At 38.7% G+C, this 20,966-nt stretch overlaps 1 protein-coding gene across 1 annotated transcript in view; it reads left to right on the plus strand.

Moving 5' to 3' along the window:
* The window catches only part of GABRG3 (gamma-aminobutyric acid type A receptor subunit gamma3), a 300,014-nt gene extending 285,252 nt beyond the window's left edge, over positions 1 to 14,762 (plus strand). Inside the window, exons 8-10 of the mRNA XM_064711367.1 lie at positions 2,022 to 2,218; positions 3,716 to 3,745; positions 7,021 to 14,762. Of these exons, the coding sequence (XP_064567437.1) occupies positions 2,022 to 2,218; positions 3,716 to 3,745; positions 7,021 to 7,299 (506 nt within the window). The 3' untranslated portion in view covers positions 7,300 to 14,762. The remainder of the gene's footprint in view (positions 1 to 2,021; positions 2,219 to 3,715; positions 3,746 to 7,020) is intronic.
* Positions 14,763 to 20,966: the final 6,204 nt, after the last annotated feature.

Here is a 20,966-nt window from a genome sequence, read left to right on the forward strand (position 1 = left end):
CATATTCAGGCTTAAGGCATGGAGTAGGATACAGGTGAGTTGAGGACTTGTGTGCATAAACTAATGATTTTTTTTAGCCTTTTAATAAAATCTGTCCTATCACATGATGAGTGGGAAACAAAAACTTACATTTGAATCCAGGTAAATGGGACTCTGTGTGTTGTACTGGAAGAACTCTATAGGTTTTGAGGATTTTTTTTAAGATAGTAAAATGCCTGAAAGCATGTACATGTGGCTCAGAAAAGGACACTTTTGTGTCAGAAATCTAAATGTGGATTAGGAAGTGTTGAAGAACTTGATTTTATATTGTAGGGTATGTCATGGTCTGTATGTGGTTCTTTTGAAATTAGTGACTCCCAAGGCCCAGATCAAGCCCATACAGAAAGGGATTGACATATAGTTAGTAAGGGTCAAATCAAAGCCAGCCAGTTCACACCTCCTGCACTTGGGCATCTCTGCAGTTGGCCACTGTGATAAATGTGTAAACAGAGTCTTTGCAGCTTTTTTAAACCATCAGCAGGGTACAGAACTGATGTTGAGGGGTCTGGAGAGGTTGCTGGATCATGCCTACCCTATCTGCTTATACTGGGAGGTGGCATAGATTTCAGGAAATAGCTTTTAGATGTCCAAGGCACACACAAAATCCACACTTTACACTTCCTATCAACATTGCTTTCATCTTGGTTATTGACTTGTGATTTTTTCCAGAAACTTCCTGTTTGTTTATTTCTGGGTAATAGGTATATAGGGAATTCAAGTAATCATTATTATTCAAGGTTGAGACATAGACAATAATTTGCCTTCTGTCTTTTCCAGGGACTTTCTGTTATCTTGAATGGAGAAGGTTGTTCTTTTGAATCACTGTAGCTTGTAACTTTACAAGTCAGAGATGGACAATCCTTCATATAGAGAAAGTAGTCAAAAGTAATCCACAGACACTTCTTTCTCTCCAGAGTGCTTTTAGTGCGAAGTTATTTAACTATAAGGCATAACTTCCATCATTCCTTGCCATTTCAAACACTATGAACCATTGTGAAATATCATTTTAACTATAAAAAAAGAAAGATTACCTTATGGTTATGCTGTTTGTTGAGAAGGTTCTCTCTTGAGACTTTGTTGTGGGAAAGCTTTATTTTCTTTTCCCTAGCCAGTAAGAAGTTGGATTTTTTTTTTTCTGTCAGAAGACATGCGGTTCATAACAGGTTGGGAATAGAAAGACTGCTATTCCACAGGAATTAAGAGAAACTGTATGTATTACTAGGAATCAAATAACTTACATGACATAGATTTCATTTTAGCACTGGTTTTATAATTTTGGATATTTCACACTAATCCCATTTTGTTCACTATTAATAAATCAATCTCAGAAGTGATGCTTTGTATGAATTAAAAAGGCTGTCTCTGTTAATGTTGCATCTGAAGTTTGTATGAGAGTCTTACTCTGACTGAGCAAGTAACATTGATTTCCCATACTCAGAAGGAAAATGGCACTGGAGGACTCCCAAGGAAGCAGTGGTGTGAAGACATACTTTCAGAATTCATGGTCAGATCTTAGCAGAATCTTTTTTTTTTCTCCCCACACCTCTTTTTTGATCATAAGATTTTTCCTGAGAGCACTACTACTGTGGAATAGAACATCTTTCCTTCGGTGCTTACTAACTTTCTTGATTTTATTTTTCTGGGTTTAGTATCTTTTCTGCTTCATACTTCTCTTCAAAAATTTCTTCATTCTCTCCGTCACCCCCATCTTCAACCTTACTGGGATCAGAAGGAAGAGATGAAGAAAAGCATATTGAGACGCATAGGAATGTCACTTTTGCAAAGATGAAAATAAACAGAGAAAATCTGTGTTTACAAAATAACTTTTTCCCTACTGATACTATTTTCCATTATTTCTTAGTACTACCAAATAATTACTTGGGTACACTCTGGATTCCTGTTTTATATGTTTATTTCCAAAGATTCTTCTGTGATATGAAGAAGTGATGTAGCACACAATTAACTCAAGTTTCTCCCTGCAGGCATCACCACAGTATTGACCATGACAACTTTGAGTACCATTGCAAGAAAGTCATTGCCCCGTGTCTCCTATGTCACTGCCATGGATTTGTTTGTGACTGTATGCTTTCTATTTGTATTTGCTGCTCTGATGGAGTATGCCACCCTCAACTACTACTCAAGTTGCAGGAAACCAAACTGTACTAAGAAGAAAAAGTCGGTAAGATGGGAGCATTTAAATTTCTTTTCATGTGCAGCTCAGAGAGCAGATAATCATTTAATGGTAGCCTGTAATCCCATGGCACTTCACTCCTCCAAGATTTTCCCAGTGGTGTGATCTGCCCTGAAAGCTGATGGAAAAGTCACCCACAGTAGCAGTAGGAGCAGTTACATGCCTGCTGAGTGAGGTGTGTTCCTAACAGAAGCAGCCTGCTCACCATGGAGCAGCAACCCTGCCTACACATCCTTTGTCCTCCAATTACTGTGCTGGTAGTTGGTGAAGTCTCCCACTGAAACAGATTGCATAGCTTGTATACAAATAAATGCACATCAGTGAATATTCAAATGCATTGCTATTTCATGGCTTGACAGGTCTAGAAATATTTATGAGAAGAATTTCATTGTCTCTGCTGGGAACTAGCATTTGGTTTAAGCCCTGTGCACAACAGTGCAGGCTCCCAAGGACAAAAATGGAGGTCACTTAAAAAGGTTTTAGGCATGGCTCATTTTTGGCCAAAAAACAACTTTTCATTGTAACACCCAGAAAAACACAAAAGCTATCTATTTAGAATCAACTAAAACAATAATGCAGGAAGAATTGCCTGGTTTACTTCATAACTGACTATAAGAATGAGAGGGGGCAGTTTAATAGGGAAAAAAAATCTCAGTGTAAACATATGGAAAGGGGCTGACCACTCGAGATCAAGCAATAATATTATTTGTTCATAATCAGTAGTTGGAGATGTTGAATGCCATTGTATGTAATAGAGGAAATAAGGACATTTGAAATCAGAAATCAAAGCCAAATAGGAAAAATGTGAAGAAGGAAATTGAGGAGAGAGAAGCCTAAATTTAGGGAATAATAGGTCATGATGTAAAAAGGGGTTGAATGAAGAGCTATAGAAAATGATTGAATGAAGAACTAATGAAGGAAAATCTGAAACAAATACGGGATTAGAGAAAGTCTAGAAAGCCACAGACTTAGTCAATGACAACTCCATTAAACTTAAAATAGCTTCTTACAAAAATGCATTGCTCACAAAAGCAAAAAATTGTTACCAAAAGAAAAGTTTGAGATCAAAATGAACTTGCTAGTGATCAAACTAAAATTACCATCCTATAAAAAGACTGAATTAAAAAGTCATGAGTAACTTTGTTAGTAGGATGTAATTCCAGACATGTGAATGAAGACATGAGAAAACATGCAACATTGTCAAGATTTAAATCAGGACCAGAAAAAATGCTCAGTTACCTATTGTTTGAGCATTTCATAGGTTAAATAAATATTTTAAGTCTATGAAAACCAGTCATGAATTCTGTTGAAGTTTCATGCTGTTTTCAAGTGTCCAGAATATTATGCTGAATATATACAGAACACACTGCATGGAGTGTTTTATGCATTTAAGGGCTTGATCCAAGGAATACTATTGAATATAGATGCATGTGAAGCACTAAATATGTTTTCTCCTGAATAATTCTTTTCTTATCTTTATTTAAGCTACCTGATGTAAGTTTTGGTCATGTAATGGTAAGTAAGCTACTTTATTCAGTGAGAGAATTGGGGGCACAAATAGATGGTTGACATTTACTTGCACTAATTCCTGAGAGAGCTGTATTGCTATGTTATGCTTTACCCTGACTTCACTAAAAATATTGCTTTGCTTTTTTTTTAAAAGGTCAGTTTGTTTTCAGCTGTGGCAGAGGAACATAGCTGCCTCTTTCTATAAGGACTTATCAAGTGATATGAGAGGGAGAAGGGTCAAGTATCGAATATTATGTGTTATTTTTACCTCAGAAATTTTGTGTGTCTGCTTTATATAATACAGAAGTTACTACATTTTATGAGAAAGTAATAAGCACAAGTTATGTTATAAACTTCTATGGAGTTTTAACTAAGTTTCACAGAAAAAAAGGAAGTTCATTTATGCATATGCAAAACCTTTAGTAAGCTTTCAGGTGGATTTTCAAATAATTTAGGCACACAAGTTGAACACAGGTAGCTGTACTCTATCTACAAAAGGAATATGGGGAGTAGCAATAAAGTTGGAACAGAGCACAAAATTGTGTCTCTAAGTTGTGTGAATACCTGCTATAGTGTATGCAAATATAAAGCATTCAGCAAGCCTGAAGCCAGTTTACCCGCTGGTTGAATGGTCTGCCATCAGATAAGAACAGATCCAGAACTCAAGCACTGGGGTTTGCATTTCTTAGGTTGGATATGATGAAGTTTCTCATTTACAACTGCCAGATCTATGTTATTACCCTATCATTTTACAAATAATAATATATACCTTTTTTTTAAACATGAGTTCTCTGATGTATTTTAAGACCTCATATAACTTAGAGAGTCGTCTTATTGGCAATTAGTGGTTTACAGCAAGCATCCCATCTATCCACTTTCTACTGCTGTCACTCCCTGGACAGACTTTTCTGGAAGATGAAGTTAACAGAGCATGTTGAATGGGTAGCAGCACTTTCCTTTTTCCAATTAAAAGCTATAGGGAAAGATAATTAAAATGACATTAGGGTTTAAAAACCTTTATGTAGAGCTAGTCATTCTGATCTGCTTGGAATGCATCCTACAGCATTTTCAAGTTTTTTACTCACTCTTTTCAGGTTTTTTACCCGCTGTTTTTTTTTCACCTTAAGTTACTGAGCACCTTTGTCTATACTGAGGACATTGTCTATACAAAGAAACCTTCAAATTAGAGCTTAAATAAGCCATGTCGCTGGCTCTCAAGATATCATTTTGTCTTTTTCAGTTTTGTAGTAATGACACTTAAAAGGTGAAATTTATTAATCTTAGTAAATCCATGTTCAGGTAATCCCAAGCCTTTTCTTTTCCTCCTAGAAAACACACATATACCTTGTCAGAAACAATATTATTAAGCATGTTTAACACTGCACCTGAACTGCCTTGTCCAAGGCCCTGGAGAAGTCCTTGCCCTGGCAGACCTCCTGGGTGGGACTGGGATGGTGCCCGCGGTGTGTGCGCTGCTCTCCCAGCCCCAGCTCAGCTGGACACATCGAACGTGGGGGGGACCATCCACCTTCCCCTCGTATCTTGTTACTTCAGGATAGCTCCTACATGGCAGAGAATAAAACAACCAGATTAATCTCTCTGAATTATTAGGGCGATTATTTTCTCTTCTGTCCTGAGCAGATAGTTGATACAAGAAAACAACAACAAAATACCCCACACATGAGGAAGTTTCCTTTGCAGAGCCAGAGCACTTTTTTATCATCACTCACCAAAACCTTTCTGAGCCTTTATTTTTTTAAACATAAATATTTTAGACAGGCATGGAAAATTTCAGTCCCTGAGTTGGAAATGCTCATAGACCTGCAATAAATATACAATATGTGACACAGTCATATAGCAGAACTCCGTGTATACTCTAGTCATAGTCTTTTCTTTCCATAGTACTAGAGTAAAAAAGGATTGCTTATACAATAATCTTATACCTGTTTGACATGGCAACACATTGTAAGGCCCTGAAACAAGCCACACAAAACTTTACAAAAGAGAGAGAAGACCATACAGGTGTAATTTCTGTCATCTAATCTCAGAGACAAAGTCATTCACAACAAATAGATTTGCAATAATCAGCTTCTTCTAAACTGCAATCTGCTTGCAGTTCACAGAAGAATGCACCTGAGACATTTTAGCATTTACTTATGATAAAATTATTTGTGTCTAGAAGTAATTGACTGGATTCCATAGGGCAGTTGTTCAGGTGTAGTTGTCTGTGTTGGCAGTGCCAACATCTAAGCAGAGGGATGCTACATCAAGTTCTTAGCTCAGGCACCAGCATTTTAAATGAGATGGGTAATACTACAGCATGCCAAAAGATTTGTAGAAAGCAAATTAAGTCAGTATGAAAAGGAGACATTTCCACTGAGGCACATCAGTCATATCACCAGTGTTCCTCACATCCAGAAGGAAAGTTTTCAGGAACCCCCTAACACCTTCAGCAGGTAATGTTGAGTACTTTGTGTAGTATGGAAGCAAGAGCCCAGAGCATTTTCCTAAATGCAAGCAGCTGTAACCAGCTTATTCCTGGCACAGCCAGCACGTTCCTGCAGGCAAAGCCAAGGCTTGGCACAGTGCCAGGGAGAGGAAGGGCCTCAGGCAGATAAACCAGGCTGCCAGGGCTGCGTCTGCTTTGTCAGGATGGTACTGACAGGCAGCAAAGCTGATGGGACCTTTTCTAGTGATGTCAGTGGAGGAGGTGACACTTGTGAAGATGGAATGGGTGGTTTAATGAGAGGGGAGACTCTTGTGAGAAGGCATTTTGCGTGCCAAGTAAATGATGTGACAGAAAAGCTGACAAAGTGTAAATAGGGAGTACATTGAAGAAGGAAACATCTATAAGCATGAATGCTGCTGTGAGGATGCATGACATCAAAATTCCTATTTCTGAGCATGGTTAGTGTGATAAGCACTAAGGGGACATGCCTCGGGATTCAGTACAGGAAATCCTGTACTGAAATGATCACTATCTATTGCTGACAAAATCTGTTCTTAAAAATCATAGTGAAGTTAAGAGGCAGTGAATGCACCTATGTGAAGTGGAGGACATTGTATAATTAAATGGAGAGGGGGGATATCTTCCTTATTTTTGAGAATCCATCTTAAATGTAGTAGCTGCAAGTGTTTAAAACAACTTGAAAATTATATTCTGACAGGTAAGTGAATTCCTAAGTGTGAAAAAATGATTGCTTTCTGCTGTGATTATTAATTTTGATCTGCGCCATCCAGGGAAATTTGTCAAACTGTTGCAATTTTTTTTCTCTCCTCAGAATTATTCTGTACTTGATATGAGACCACCAACTACAGTCATCACATTGAACAATGCCATGTATTGGCAAGATTTTGAAGATGCGTGTGTCTATGAATGTCTGGATGGGAAAGACTGTCAGAGCTTTTTCTGTTGTTATGAAGAGTGTAAATCAGGCTCATGGAGGAGAGGACGGATTCACATAGACATCTTAGAACTGGACTCTTACTCTAGGGTCTTTTTTCCTACATCCTTCCTGCTGTTTAACCTGGTCTACTGGGTTGGATACCTCTATCTTTAAATGTTGCCTGTAGCCGTGAAGACTGCTGTGTTTTCTCACTGCGGACGGATGCTGAAAGTGCAGAAAAAGTGAAGGACACAGTCAGTTTCATCTCCAATTAAAAAGACCACATTAACTTTTACCATCACAGAGCCTGATGAAGAATTTTAACATGTAATTTCTTGAAAAAGAAAAACATGGAAGAGTTCTCTCCTAACTGCTATTTGTTTTAAGAAAAAAGTTCTTACAAAGTTCAGCTGAATTTGTAGTGTAAGCGATGTTTATGAATAATTATTGTATATTAAAATCTCTACTATTGTCCCTTACCATAGGAGCTATTCACAATTCAAGCAAAGTTTAAATATGTAATTTTTATTTTTCATTCTCATACTTTCTTCAAAATGCTGCCATATCCCTAAGGCTCAGAGAAATGTACACTGGCACTAGCAAATAAGCCAAAGCTGATGAAAATGCTCTTTTGTATTTAAATTTGCTTGATACCACAGGTTTTGGGAAACTGACGATCTCCTTGATATGGAATAACCACTAAGAGACACTAAGAAATGTCTGGTAGGATCAAAACGTGCACATGACTTTCTGTAGAGGTCTGGGTTCATTGAATTAGCCACTTACCTACACATATTGGTTTTAACTTAGAGGTGAAAAGGCAGACAGAGAAGAAAGCTATCATTTGGATATAAATAAGACTTGCCTATCTGTGAGGCAGCTGTAGGCATAACTTCTACAGTTTTTCAAGCTTTTAACTGTGTTTTCTACGACTCATTAAACACAGGATGGTCATTGATTTCCAAAGTACTGTACTTGAAGCAGGACAAGATTCCTCTTGTTTGTGTCATTGTAGCAGTTCACAGTGCATAGCCCATGAGTAAAAATTATAATAGCACCAGGAATATGTGACTTTCTTCAGATTTCAATCTGCTAAAAAAGTGTTTTCATGCATTCTTATTTTTTCTCTCAAAGTTGTATTATAAAATTGAAAAACATGTGTGCCAAAGGCCTTTTTTTTCCTTTTCATAACATTAAACACTGCAATATTTACTCACAGTAGTTGTTCCCTGTGCCTGAGCTAAAGACTGAACACTTGTGGCTTGAATAGTGCATTACAGGAATTCAATTGTGACACTTGGATTAAACATGAAATAGCTGCCACATGTAGAAAGAGGTTCTTTTCATTCTTTTCCAAAATTTTCAACTATGTTTTACACTAAAAAACAATTTTGTATTTTTCAAGGTATTGACCATTGAATTCTAAACTACCCATTTTTTCAAAAACTACTTTTGCAGTATTGAACTAAGTGATGTCTTTTACAGGCTGTCTAAATAATTGTTATTAAGCAAACAAAATACATCCAGAATTAAATAGCAATAGCTTTTCACTACCCTTTGCATGACAAATTGTTACAAAAGATTGAAGTTAAAAGATAATTAAAACAACAATTCTATTTCTTTTCCCTTTTGGAGATAATTTTTTATGAACTCAAAAAATGTGTGTCGCTTCCAGGCAGTATTTGATGAAAAAATGAATAGTGGATGTGACTTGAAAGGAGTTCCTTTTTCCTCAAAAGGAAAACCCTGCAAACAAGCAAAAGCTAATGCAACAGTACTTCTAAAGGAACGGAAATGCTGTCATGTTCTTTGAAACATCACTGTCTCTCATTGCTGTTGCTGTGTTCTTCCTCTGAGTTTTAATAGGGGAAAAAAAAAAACTAACCCAACAGTTAATTTTAATTTTTCAAAATCTTTCTTCTGTTTTTTACCTTGTCTCAAATATCTGAAAACTAGTTGTGTTTAGGTCATGGAGGGGAATTACTTCTGTAAGGACTGAAAAAATTCAAATTAGAAGCACAGAAAAGAAATATTTTGAGGCAGAATCAAAGCCTTATTTTTAGAAAGATCTGCCCAATCTGATGTCTTCTAAACCCACGATAACCTTCTGATTTCAGAATACATGTTTAAAATTTTGCTAACTCTAATTAGCAGATTAACTGCTCTGTAAACCTGTGTCCTGCACTTGGAGGTATAGACTTAATTTCAGGATGACAATGATATTTTAAGTAGTGCAAGAAGGTGATTAAATTTGAGTTGGATATCCTGATCTCTAATTATTAATTATTCTACTCTAATAGTCACCTTCAGCCATATTTTAGAAGAATACTAGAAATATTCCAATAATGGAAACCATTTTCCTTTAGGGGGGTGATCCTGCAAACCCTCTGCACAATGAATTGATTTTGGTAGTAGTATTGAGACAAATGATGCACAATCAGGTGCCTTCCACCATTAGATCTTGAACAGGTAAAGTGATGTTTATTTAACAATTCCATGCTGTGTGAGTTTTGTGGGAAGTGGAACATTCCCGTGTTAGATGATGAGTGTATGCTTTTCTTGCACTTGTGCTCATGGCTGCTCAGGAGACCTGCTGAAAGCAGACAATCCCAACAGATCCTTCTTTGGAAGACTGATTCTGCTAGATCCATTCATATTGACAATCTTTCTGACTTTTTTTCATGAACAGAAGATGGAAGCAAATAATTCCAATTTTTCCACTGTCCTAAATCAAGAAAGAAGCTGCAGACACAACTGCCTTGTGCTCTTACAGTGAGAGCAGAGGACATATTTTACTGTGTAATTTTTTCTGATTTGGGGTTATCAAAAATTGATTTTTATGGAAGGCTGGCAGGTTCCTGAATGCACTCCTCTGCTTGTTCCCAGTAACTTGGCTTACTGTCACTGCTTTACTGCTCCGTGCTTTGGCAGGTGCTGAGAAACCTTAGAGATCAGGAAAGAGAGGCTTTCTATGATCTGCATCATTTAAAATTGGGGCCATTAAGGTCTGCACACATCTATGTGCCATATCCTTCTGTAGGAGTAAGAACATCCTCATTCACCTTCAGGTATTCTTTCGCTTCTTTTGCAAATTGGCAAAAGTTAACATTTTGGTGTGCTGTCCCACTAGAAATATAAGAACTGTATTTTAGCATTCTAGAATATGTTCTTATCATATCATTTCATACTAGAGACTTGCATTTATTCCACTACTTCTTTTTACCCTTCCAAGGAAGGGAACAGAGGAAAGAAAAACCAAATGAGCAGTGAAATGAACACATTTGGCACATTTGGCTATGTAAAACCTCAAAACCAAGTATCTTCACGTTACATTTGTTCCTTATCAAAGTTGCAGAAGGGATTGTGAGTTTTTTAAATAATCACCTTTGTTTCTCAGGACAATTTAAAGTCAGTCCTCTTATTCTCCCCTTCAATTAAAAATTCTTGGGCATTATTTGTCTTTACTGAGGGCAGCATTTCCAAGGCCACTAAGAATGTATAAATAATATTGGTCTGCTTAATTCAATCTTCTCTGTTTTCCTGGCTCTGATTCATAGCATATTGACAGCTCCTTTTTTTACAGCCACTCTTCCAATAATAAAGAAAAAAAACCTTGTAGCCAGTTTTTGTTCTCTCAGTGTCCAGCAGTAATGGGGAACTGCAGTGTCACACAATTTTAATATAACTTTCTAAACGAAAAAGTAGCGGTGTAGTTTAAAACACATCAGGCATTTTGATAACCTTTTCTTTCTCATGTTCTCCTTAATCAACTCTCAACTGTGTATTGCTATTTTGTGCATACCAATAAAAATGATAAAAATTACAAAAGCTAGAACTGTCTTCACAGAGACAATGATGAGTAGTGAAGCTAAAAGAAGAAAAAGAAATTATTTTTTATTGCTGTGCAGCTCTTATCTGTTGCAGTCCTCTTATTCAATTTAACCCACAGCTAATTCCAAATCATCCACCTGGAGGTTTGCACATTCATCAGCTGGAACAGCAGTGACACATGAGCCTTTAACTGATAGGAAATTATTTCTGGAACTGCAGGCATACTGCCAAATAACTCAGACAGATAGCTATCTTAAACACTTCTGCAGCTCTAATGTGTCTTGGTGTCTAGCATCTCACTTTATTTCAAGAATTTATCACCATGAATTATCTTCTTACTAGGTCATTTCATGAAGGGAAGGCTGTTTACCTCCTTTTTATACAAAATTTCGCCGTATATCTGATAAAATTACTCTCCTACATGACTGGATGCCAGGTAGCTCTGGAACTGCTGACAGACTTTGTGGGAAGGAAGATTCAATATTTTAAGACAGACAGATTTCACAGAGTCACAGAATCAAATAGGTTGGAAAAGACCTTGGAAATCATCAAGTCCAGCCTATGACCTAACACCACCTCATTAACTAAACCATAGCACTACGTGTCATTCCAGTCTTTTTTTAAACACCTCCAGGGACTGTTTCATTAGCCTCACCACCTGGAGGGTTGGTGTCACCTTCTAAACTGTAAAACAAAGTGCCCACTGAAACTTGTAAAAGCTGTCCATAACAAATTGTACTTTTTCCATTGGCTGCTCTTTCCTGGTTTCCATATAATGCAGTAAGAAAAGGCAAGCCATGTCTCATAATATTAGATATCTACACAGGCAGATTATTTTTTTCAAGGTATCTTCTTCTTCTTGCTCACGGTGAAATGCTTGTGCCTCTTACGTCAGTGCCTTTATCATTTATTAATATGAAAGGACATCCCTTAACATATTTCTCATCTGAAAGTTAGAAAGTGGGACCAGTGACCTTCTGGAGTTCTTCCTGAGCACCACAGTGTGTGATCAATATTCTAAATGTCCTCAACCTACAGACTGAGCATTTCTCTGCATTTTCTTTATTTTTCCAAACAGTCTGTAGGTTTCTTATTTCCTATATATCAAAAGGCTGCAGTGGAATTTCAGCAGTTTACCAGAATCCTTCCTTCTGCACTCAGCAATTTCATTCCAGCAAGAGATGCAGAGCTTACACTCAAGGCTCATCCAGATCTCTTTCCAGAAGACCGTTTAAAATAGGCAAAACGAGACTATGGATTGGGAATGTACTTCCACAGATGAAAGGTGAGATTCTTTTTCATTTAGAGGTTTTTTGGCTTTTTCCTTCAGTTAATTTTAGATTTCTCCTCCCTCCACAAGCATAAAATTAGCTCAACTTACACTTGTCTACTGAGAAAAAAGTATAGTGTTATCAGTCTTATTCTATGCTTCTATGCCCACCACCTTTTTATGGTTCATCACACTCTCTTCTTGAATGGTTCTGGTATACAAGTGAAAAAATGAAGGCCTTTCTTCCAGACTCAGTGGCCTTAATAGTATTACCTTTCTCCCTGGGATCTAGGAGGAGTTCTTTCCTCATAATTTAGGCCACTGGTTCAGATACTAAAACCAAAGCTATGTTCTATATCTAAAGTGAAATTATGTTTCAACAAAAAAAAAAATCTTAGCTTGAAGTCAATTGCTTTGAGAAGTTAAACAGTAATTTTTTTTACACTGAACATTTGGTGGATAATTTAAAGAGATATGATGGCCTACAACTCTGTCTAGCTAGGACTAAGTCCTGAACCAGGGATAAATATTGTTCTGACCATCTAGTTTACCTAGCAGCTCTTTCTTTAGATGACTTTGGATCATGACTGACTTCAAGCACTTAGTAAGTTACTGCTGACATTCCTCAAGTGAGATATCCAACATCTGTGATGATGTATTTCTTTCTACAGACTTTACTTTCTTTTGCTTTTCTTCTTTTGTCTTGGGTCCTCAAGCTGGTGTCTGTATGCATCTGGACTCCTCAAGGATTTTCCTAAAAAATACATGACATTAGAGAATAAAATTAATTATGAAATTCATTGCCTCAGAGATGGACACCTGAGAATTCTCTTCTTTCTACCAAAACATTCATTTTGATCTTGTAATCATTTGCTGTTTATAAAGGACAAGCAGAAGATGTGGTTGTGTTGATTCATATGTCTAGGGAAAAGCTTTCTCAAGGACTGAACTAGGCAAAGCAGGCACTGATATCAGCCAGTAACTTGACGGATATTCTTTTATCTGGGTAAGGAAATGGCTCTTGTCATAGGAGACGCAACAGCCTCTGGTGTCATTGGAGCACCCAATAACTTGACCTGGAGGCCTAAGCCAGCCTGTGGAGCTTATTATAAGGGCATGCAGGTGCTCCCTTTAGTGTTTAATACAGCCCCTAATACTCTTCTAAAGTCTCTATAACTTCTTTCAGCAGTGCTTGAGAGACAGGAAGCTGTACTGACACAATATATTCTAAGACACAAAGAATGAGATATCCACAGTGAAGCTGGTGATGGCTTGTTACTGAGACAGTATTAGGATTACAAGTTTAAAACAAACCAGACCTGCTAGGTCTGAGCCAAAACTTTCCCCATTAATTAAGACCATTGACCAGAAGAGGGGTTTAAGTTCAAATCAGCAATAAGGAAGATTATTGGATGATATTCTGTAAGAGTTGAATCCATTGTTTGGATTCAAAACTTGTGGAGTGTTTGTAACATGAGTACTTAATGTGAGATTTGTGATTTACATACTTAAAGTGAGGCCCAAAACAGGTAAATGCTAACATTTTCAAATTGCACATTAATATAAAATGGATGAAGAGAACAATACTGATGACATCTATTTTAAAAACTACTGACAAATGTGAAATAGAGCATGCTACAGAGTCCATTCCGTGCTTACAGAGCTCATGGGATCCTTAAAATGAAAGCAACTGTGGAACTCATGGAAAGTTGGTTAAATAATTGCATTTGACAGTATAACACAGGCAGCCAGGGAAGTACAGCACTGCCAGACAGAGTGCTGCAGAGGAAAAAAAAAACAGAATAAGCTCCCACAAAACACTTCCTCTGAACAACAGTGGGAAAGCTGGTGCAGAGATTACAGTATCACACTCCCTTATTCTCTTTTGCAGTCATTCTGGAGTCCTGTGACTTTTTTGTCATCCACAATCACTTGTGATACCATGGACCAAACTGTGGCTACCACAGGCCGTCACCAAACCCCCACATAATCCTGGCCTAAACTCTCAGTATACTGCTCTCAAAACATTTTTTTCCACCATGACAACACATGATTTTTTTTATAAGTGAGTGTAATTTTATTAATCAAATAAATACAGCCAACTATGTGCCAAATTGAATTTTCTTATAGAACACAGACGAAATTTTAGATTTCTAATTATCCTTCCTTCCTAAGTTTTTGTTAGGGGTGTGTGATTTCGTTGCTAGCAGTGCAGCTTGTGATGTTATAGTGAAATGAAAGTACAATTATGTGCCCAATGTGCCTTGAATAATACAGGTAGCACTAGTACCAGTATGTCATTCTAAGTTAGATAGCCATCCCAGTGATCCCCCAGACTGACCTAATCAGAAAAGTCAAACACCCATGTGCTTCATCTCCTCAAGTTCTCAGACAATGACTTTCTCTTCTGGATCACATCCATTCCAGTTTACTTTGTGTTAAGAAGTAGGGCCGTGCGTCTAGAATACTATTTATATTCGTATTTTGATCCCAGCATTTGTATTTCTGGATACAAATAAATACACATTATCAGAAAATGCAAGTATGGCGTGCATGTGTGGTGGTTGTATTTTTTTTCTGGAGTTTGAGAGCTTAACAAAATAGAAATAGATTTCTGAAAATTTCCTTGAGAGAAAAGGCATGGTGTGTTACCTTTCTAATAGGGTGTATGGTGTTTTTGAAAGTAATTTCAAATCAGTCTTTAAAAAATATTTTCAACAGTGAGCATGAGCTGACTAAATTGCAAAAAATATTTGAGACGGCAGTTTATCCATGAGTCTAATTTAAACTTGGAAGAATATGCTACAAAATTCAAAGAGAAATCAAGAAATAGGCTGTGTCTTTTTCATAAACTGCTTGAATGTAAAGAGTCTGCAATTTTAAAATTGTGATAAAATTTGGCTTCAAAACTTTCCTAATCCCAAAGTTTTCAGTACTCAGTGAAATTTACTGGTAAAACTATACTCTGTGTTTTTACAAGACTTACTTTTCAGCAGCCACCCATTGTTAAGTAAGACTGTCTTCTTGATTTATGCTCTTTGAATGTAATTTAATTCCCACCTCTGTGCATTCATGACCACAGAATTGTCAGTCTCAACCCACTCCAACTGTGAAATGCCTACTTCATTTTAGGATTCCACTCCATAGTAACACTGGAGCTGACAGCTGGGCCACAGAAAATGCCTAAGATAATGCACAAATTTCCCAGATCTCTCATGATCCCACAGATTTCCCTATCTGAGCTTGTTATATTTATACTTTCTGTATGTTCCTAGCACTAAGGCATGTTTTTCCAAAGGACATTTTATTTCACAAAAACAAATTACACCCAGAGTATTTAATTTAAACTTTTCCTAAGAAATATTTTTTTTCTTGTTTTCACTTATTAGTTTGACATGCAATTCATGCTTTATCCCCATTTGTGTTCCAATACAACTAGATACTTACCTGACCTGTCTACTCAAAAATTAACAGGGATTCTGTACTTCCCCAACAGCATCTGACCCTTGTTATCACAGTTAGTAAAATGCATTAACCAGGTAGATGTGGTTGTGCCTCACTCCCCTGGACAACTAGCAAGCATAATTGTTGCCATGACTGTTTTCTGCACATTAGTCATTTCCTCTTGCCATTGTCACAGTGTGAAGGCAATGCCAAGCTCTTGTCCCTTGCAGAATTTGTCCTGCAACACCAGCTATATTCTTGCAATTATCCAGGGAGCCTGAATGTGAGTTGAGCACACTGGCCATTCCAGAGGTTTAAGGTGCTCATCCTGCCAAATTCCGGAGGCTGTGACACATCCCTCAATTTAATAACATTTCCTGCCCGGTAGGCTCGAGCGTGCGATAGAGTGTGATGATGAATCGTGCCAATAAGTTCTGCCTTTTTATGTCACCCTCTGTCTCACCACCACAAATCTAGTTAAGAACTGAATTACTGCTTGGCAGTTTTAGTTAAAGTAAACTCAGTTTGTGAAATGGAAAATGAGCAAAGCTGAACATCAGGGAGCTATCTAGAAAATAAGGAAGAAATGGAATAGACATTTTCCTACTGACTGATACTAGAAGACCACTGTCACTTAATAGCCACAGTAAAAAACTCACATTTTAAAAGTTGGTTTATAAATGGAAAGCACCTGTGTTAGCAATGCAAAATAATTGGTATATGCTGAAGCTTCTCATACCAATGTGTGCCTAGTTTGGGGGTTTCTTTGATTGATTTGCATGCTTCTTTTTTTTTTTTTTTTTTTAATAACTTATATTCTTGTAGAGTGCAACAGAACTGGCCTTAAAAGAAAGAATTTTTCATCTAAGGAAATTCTGGGCCAACAGGAGTTTCATTAGTCCATTCTCTAGTCTCAAGCAAACAGTGCATACCATTAAAAAAAAACATTTTTATATACCATAGTGGTTTTGGATTCTAGGTTGTGAGAAGATGGAATATATTTACAGAGAAAGTCTTAGTCTAACAGTGTCATGGATCATAGCAGAACCAAAAAGATGCTTACTGATAACGTGCAGTCTCCTTGTGTCTTGCTGTTGTCAGGTAGAAGTAGAGGTGCACCAAATGACAAAGATAAGGCAAAGCAAAAACCCCCCAAACTTTCACTCTTCCTAGGTAAACAAAGAAGTCCTTGCTATTACCTGTGACATCCATTCTTTCCCTCCGCTGATAAACAGCACATCTTGGGTCAGATAGGTCTGAGCACTGCTATTAGGCATCCTCACAGCAGCCAGGGCACTGGTACCATGGTCCTGCATGTGCAATGACCAGGAGGGAAAACAGCCCTGAGTCCTGTACAGCTCAGTGCCATGGACACCTGAAATGCTTGAAAGGGACTGTAAAACACACAGGAGTGGAGGCTGTGACAGTTCATCCAAAAGGAATCCTCACTGAAAGCAACCATGAATACATTAATGAAGGATTAGATTTTATCAGAAAATAGTAGATTTTAATGCATTTAACTGTAGGTCAAGACACCACAAAACCCATTAAAAATTGAATCTACAAAGTTCATATTCAGCCTAAACCTTACCCCTCCCAAACCCCAAGAGATTCTGTTTCCAATATTTTTTACTATGAAATACTCTTGTTTTAAAGATAGTCATGCACTTTCTACCAGAGAAAAGTTGGTAAATATCAGTTCAAATGCTTTGACCATTATTTTGATAGAACTGTCCACTCGAAGCAATGACAACTATAAAAGTTAAATGTAAAATTCCCATCGATTCCCCTGTTTCTCACTATCCGTGCTAGTTGAAGTGTAAATGAAAGTTGCAATGCTTCTTAACTGATTATACAGGGAATCTATCTAAGAATCAGCCCAGGACTCACTGGATTAATACCACATGCATGCTGTCATTACTACACATTGACTGTGCAATCGACAACTGAATATCTCCACATCCAGTGAACTATAAATCATGCCACTGTCCACTCCTGGCGCTTCTGCTGAGGGCTAAACTGGAGTTCAATAAGAAAAGGCATCACACTCTGTAGGAGAGCAGACAGATGCCACACATCAATGCAGGCTGGTAATGAGCCAGCAGAGCAGCACAGGGAGCCTGTGAGAAGTGCTGCAATGGCCAGGCTGAATGCAAGATAATGAGCACAGCTCACACAACTCTTTAATGGGTTATATTATGGCTGTGTCTCGCACATCAAAGGAATTCATTACTGCCCCATGCTCTGCTCTGGTTACTACAGAACAGTAACAACAGGTTTTGGCATGTCCTCCCTACCCACAAGGTCAAGGAGGATGCTGAAAAACCAGAGGAAACCTATTAGACAGCTGCTAAGATGATCAAAGGCCCAGAGCAGATGAACTGTGAGAAGCAGAGGAACAGAGTTCATTTGGAGCTGAGGCTGAGGGATGTTCTACTTGCAAACTGCAACTACTTGAAACACAGAAACAAAGAGATGAAAGCCAAACTCTCAATCTCCTCTCAGCATTGCTGTAAGGTAGCAGGGGACAGGTGCTTGACCTTGGGATGCTTAGGTTGGAGATGAGGAATAGCTTTTCCACATTACAGTACTGCAAGAAAGGGGCTGCCTGGGAGGGCTCAGGGTGCTTCTGCCAAAGAGGCTTTACACATCTGGCTGGATAGATCCTGGCCTAATGCTGGAGCTTTACACATCTGGCTGGATAGATCCTGGCCTAGTGCTGGTGGTGGTCCCCTTCCAGCATAAGGTTTAACTACATGACCTCAGAAACCCTCCCAAATTCTGATCAACATTTCTATAATTCTATAAAAGGATTTTTTCACCAGTTACCTCTTTCATAAATATTCAACTAGATACACAGTGAGCAATGACATAACTAAAACCAACATATAAAATATCTGCTTTGGCATTGCTGCTATTGTTCATTCTCTGAACAATTTGTCTTTGTATATAGTACGTAAGACATGTAGGGAATCACATCCTGCTTTGCTAGTGAAACCTCTCAATGCCATCCTGAGAAACAGATTTTTTATGACTGCAAAGTTGCAGTCTGAACATGCCATTTATGACAATGAATTTTTTTAATGTATAATGCTGCCCCAGTTTTGTCAAATTAAAAAATAACGTTTATTATGCAGCTTCCTAAAATAAGATTCTGATACCATCCCTATCTTATTTTTCCCTTGCAAATTGGTAAATTGTCCTAATTCCATGTTATGTTGCAAGAAGGAAAATCCCTAGTGGCTTTTAGTGGGCAATGTATGAACTACATCTCTACACAAATCCAGGCTTCAAACAGGCAAAATTATTAACCTTGAACATGAAAATGCACGATTGAGTAACAGGTTCACTGTTACAGAAGATGTAGGTGGAGTTCATTGAATCTATAATGTATGAAGATACTTCAGTGTATGAAAAAACAAGTGAACAATTCCCTTCACAAGAATTTGATTAAATTTTTAGCCCTTACTGTAATGCAGGGTGTACTAGATTTTCCAAAGTCATTTCAGTAATTGGTGGACACAAAATATATATTTTATCCTCTTTTAATATGTTGCCTATACAAATAAAATTAGCTCTATCTGCTTATGTTTTGAGTAAAATATGCAGTTATATCCAAAAATGTACAAGACATGTACATTTACACTCTACAAAGTTCTTGTACAAATCTTCCCCTTCCGCCACATACAAAACCAGCCATTCACAAGTGGGAGATGGTAAGGATGGGTGAATACAGAATGTTCAGCAGAATGTTAAGGCCTTGAGTGAGTGAGAACATTTCTGCTGAGTACCTTTGGCTCAAAGGTTGCCACTCTGTCTGTGTTAGGTGTGTACATACATTTGCTCAATAGAGGCACTGAACTCATTAGTTCTGCATGTGTGCAGCAACAAAGCCAGATTGAAACTGATGATCATACAAAGATCGTTTCAGTACAAAGTATTATCTTCACACATCTGTGGAGAAACCCACCAAAACAGAAACACTTAGCTTTGTGCAAATTAAATCTCAGCACCATCTGCCATAGAGCTGATTCTAGGAAGAGGCTGATACACATGCTTCACTCCAGAGCTATTGGAATAACAGGACAGAGGGCTTTTGGCAGTAGGACCTCCTCACATGGCACTGCATCTCAAATGAGGCACTGAAAGGCAACCCCTGAGCAAAGAGGCTGATGTAGGCTATCCCCTAAGGAGAGCTGAATTCCCAGCGTGGACTCATCCGCACTGCACCTATGTTTGGAACTGGAATGCAACTTAGAGTTGCTCACACGAGACAGCAGTCCCAGAAATACAAAAGCCAGGAAGAACTCAAACTACAGGCAGTAGGCACGTGGGTGATTGTGGTGGTTTGACCAGGAAGAAGTGGGAATTCTGGGATGCTGTGGTCAAACCAATGGATGTTCGGAGTTTGAGACTGGCACCTGGTGTAGCCAGTGGGGTTTGGACACACCTCCGAGAATACACAGGGGTTAAAAAGCAGAGCTCTGGCCCTGGCAGGCCCTCTTGGGACGTCCAGGCGAAGAGATCAGATCTCCCTCCCCTGTCCAGCCGCTGCTGCTGGGCGGGGGAGGGGCAGCCATGCGGTAGGCCCGGGGCCTGGACAGAGATGGGGGTGAGAAGGCCCTCAAGGATGGAAGGGTGGAGGAGCCCCAAGAGACATCGGGCAGACATTCTCCCCCCTCCCCAGGAGGGAGAGAGGAGAGCCGGCGACACCGAATGTGATAGCAGCCGGCCCAGGAGGAGAAGGGGGGGGAAGAGTGCCCGGCCGGAGCAGCGTGTGTGGGAGTGCTGCAGCTCCGGGACAGACAGAGACTGAAAGTTTTAACCCCTTTCTTTCATGATTGGGGCCTTGCAAAAATGCTAATCCTCCTCGAGGCTGAATAAGAAGGGAGATAAGAGATGAGATGAGACAAGGACCTGGCCCGAAGAACGTGGAGATGATTGAATGGGGAGAGATGATTTGGAGTGGCCTTTTGGCTGGACTTTTCTTGTGGCCATGGACTCAGTTTGTTCCTGTGACACAGAGACTGCACTTAGGGGGAAGCAGTGGCTCAGAACCAGGAGGGTTCATCGTGAGGACCCCCCGGCCCCAGGGGGTTGGAAAAATATGGGGGGGACAGATGTCCCAAAGCAGAGACTGTGCCTTTTTGGAGTGAGACAAGGCATCCTTGAAAGACAACCCTAAAAGCAGCTCTGGCCATGCGCGGTGGTGAGAGCACTGGGCATGGAAGGAAGATGTCACAAGCGGCAAAAGGACTTTTTTCCGGGCGGTGCCGAGTGACATGGAAGCACACGA

Source organism: Zonotrichia leucophrys, chromosome 1 (assembly GCF_028769735.1).
Source record: "Zonotrichia leucophrys gambelii isolate GWCS_2022_RI chromosome 1, RI_Zleu_2.0, whole genome shotgun sequence".
Taxonomy (NCBI): Eukaryota; Metazoa; Chordata; class Aves; order Passeriformes; family Passerellidae; genus Zonotrichia; species Zonotrichia leucophrys.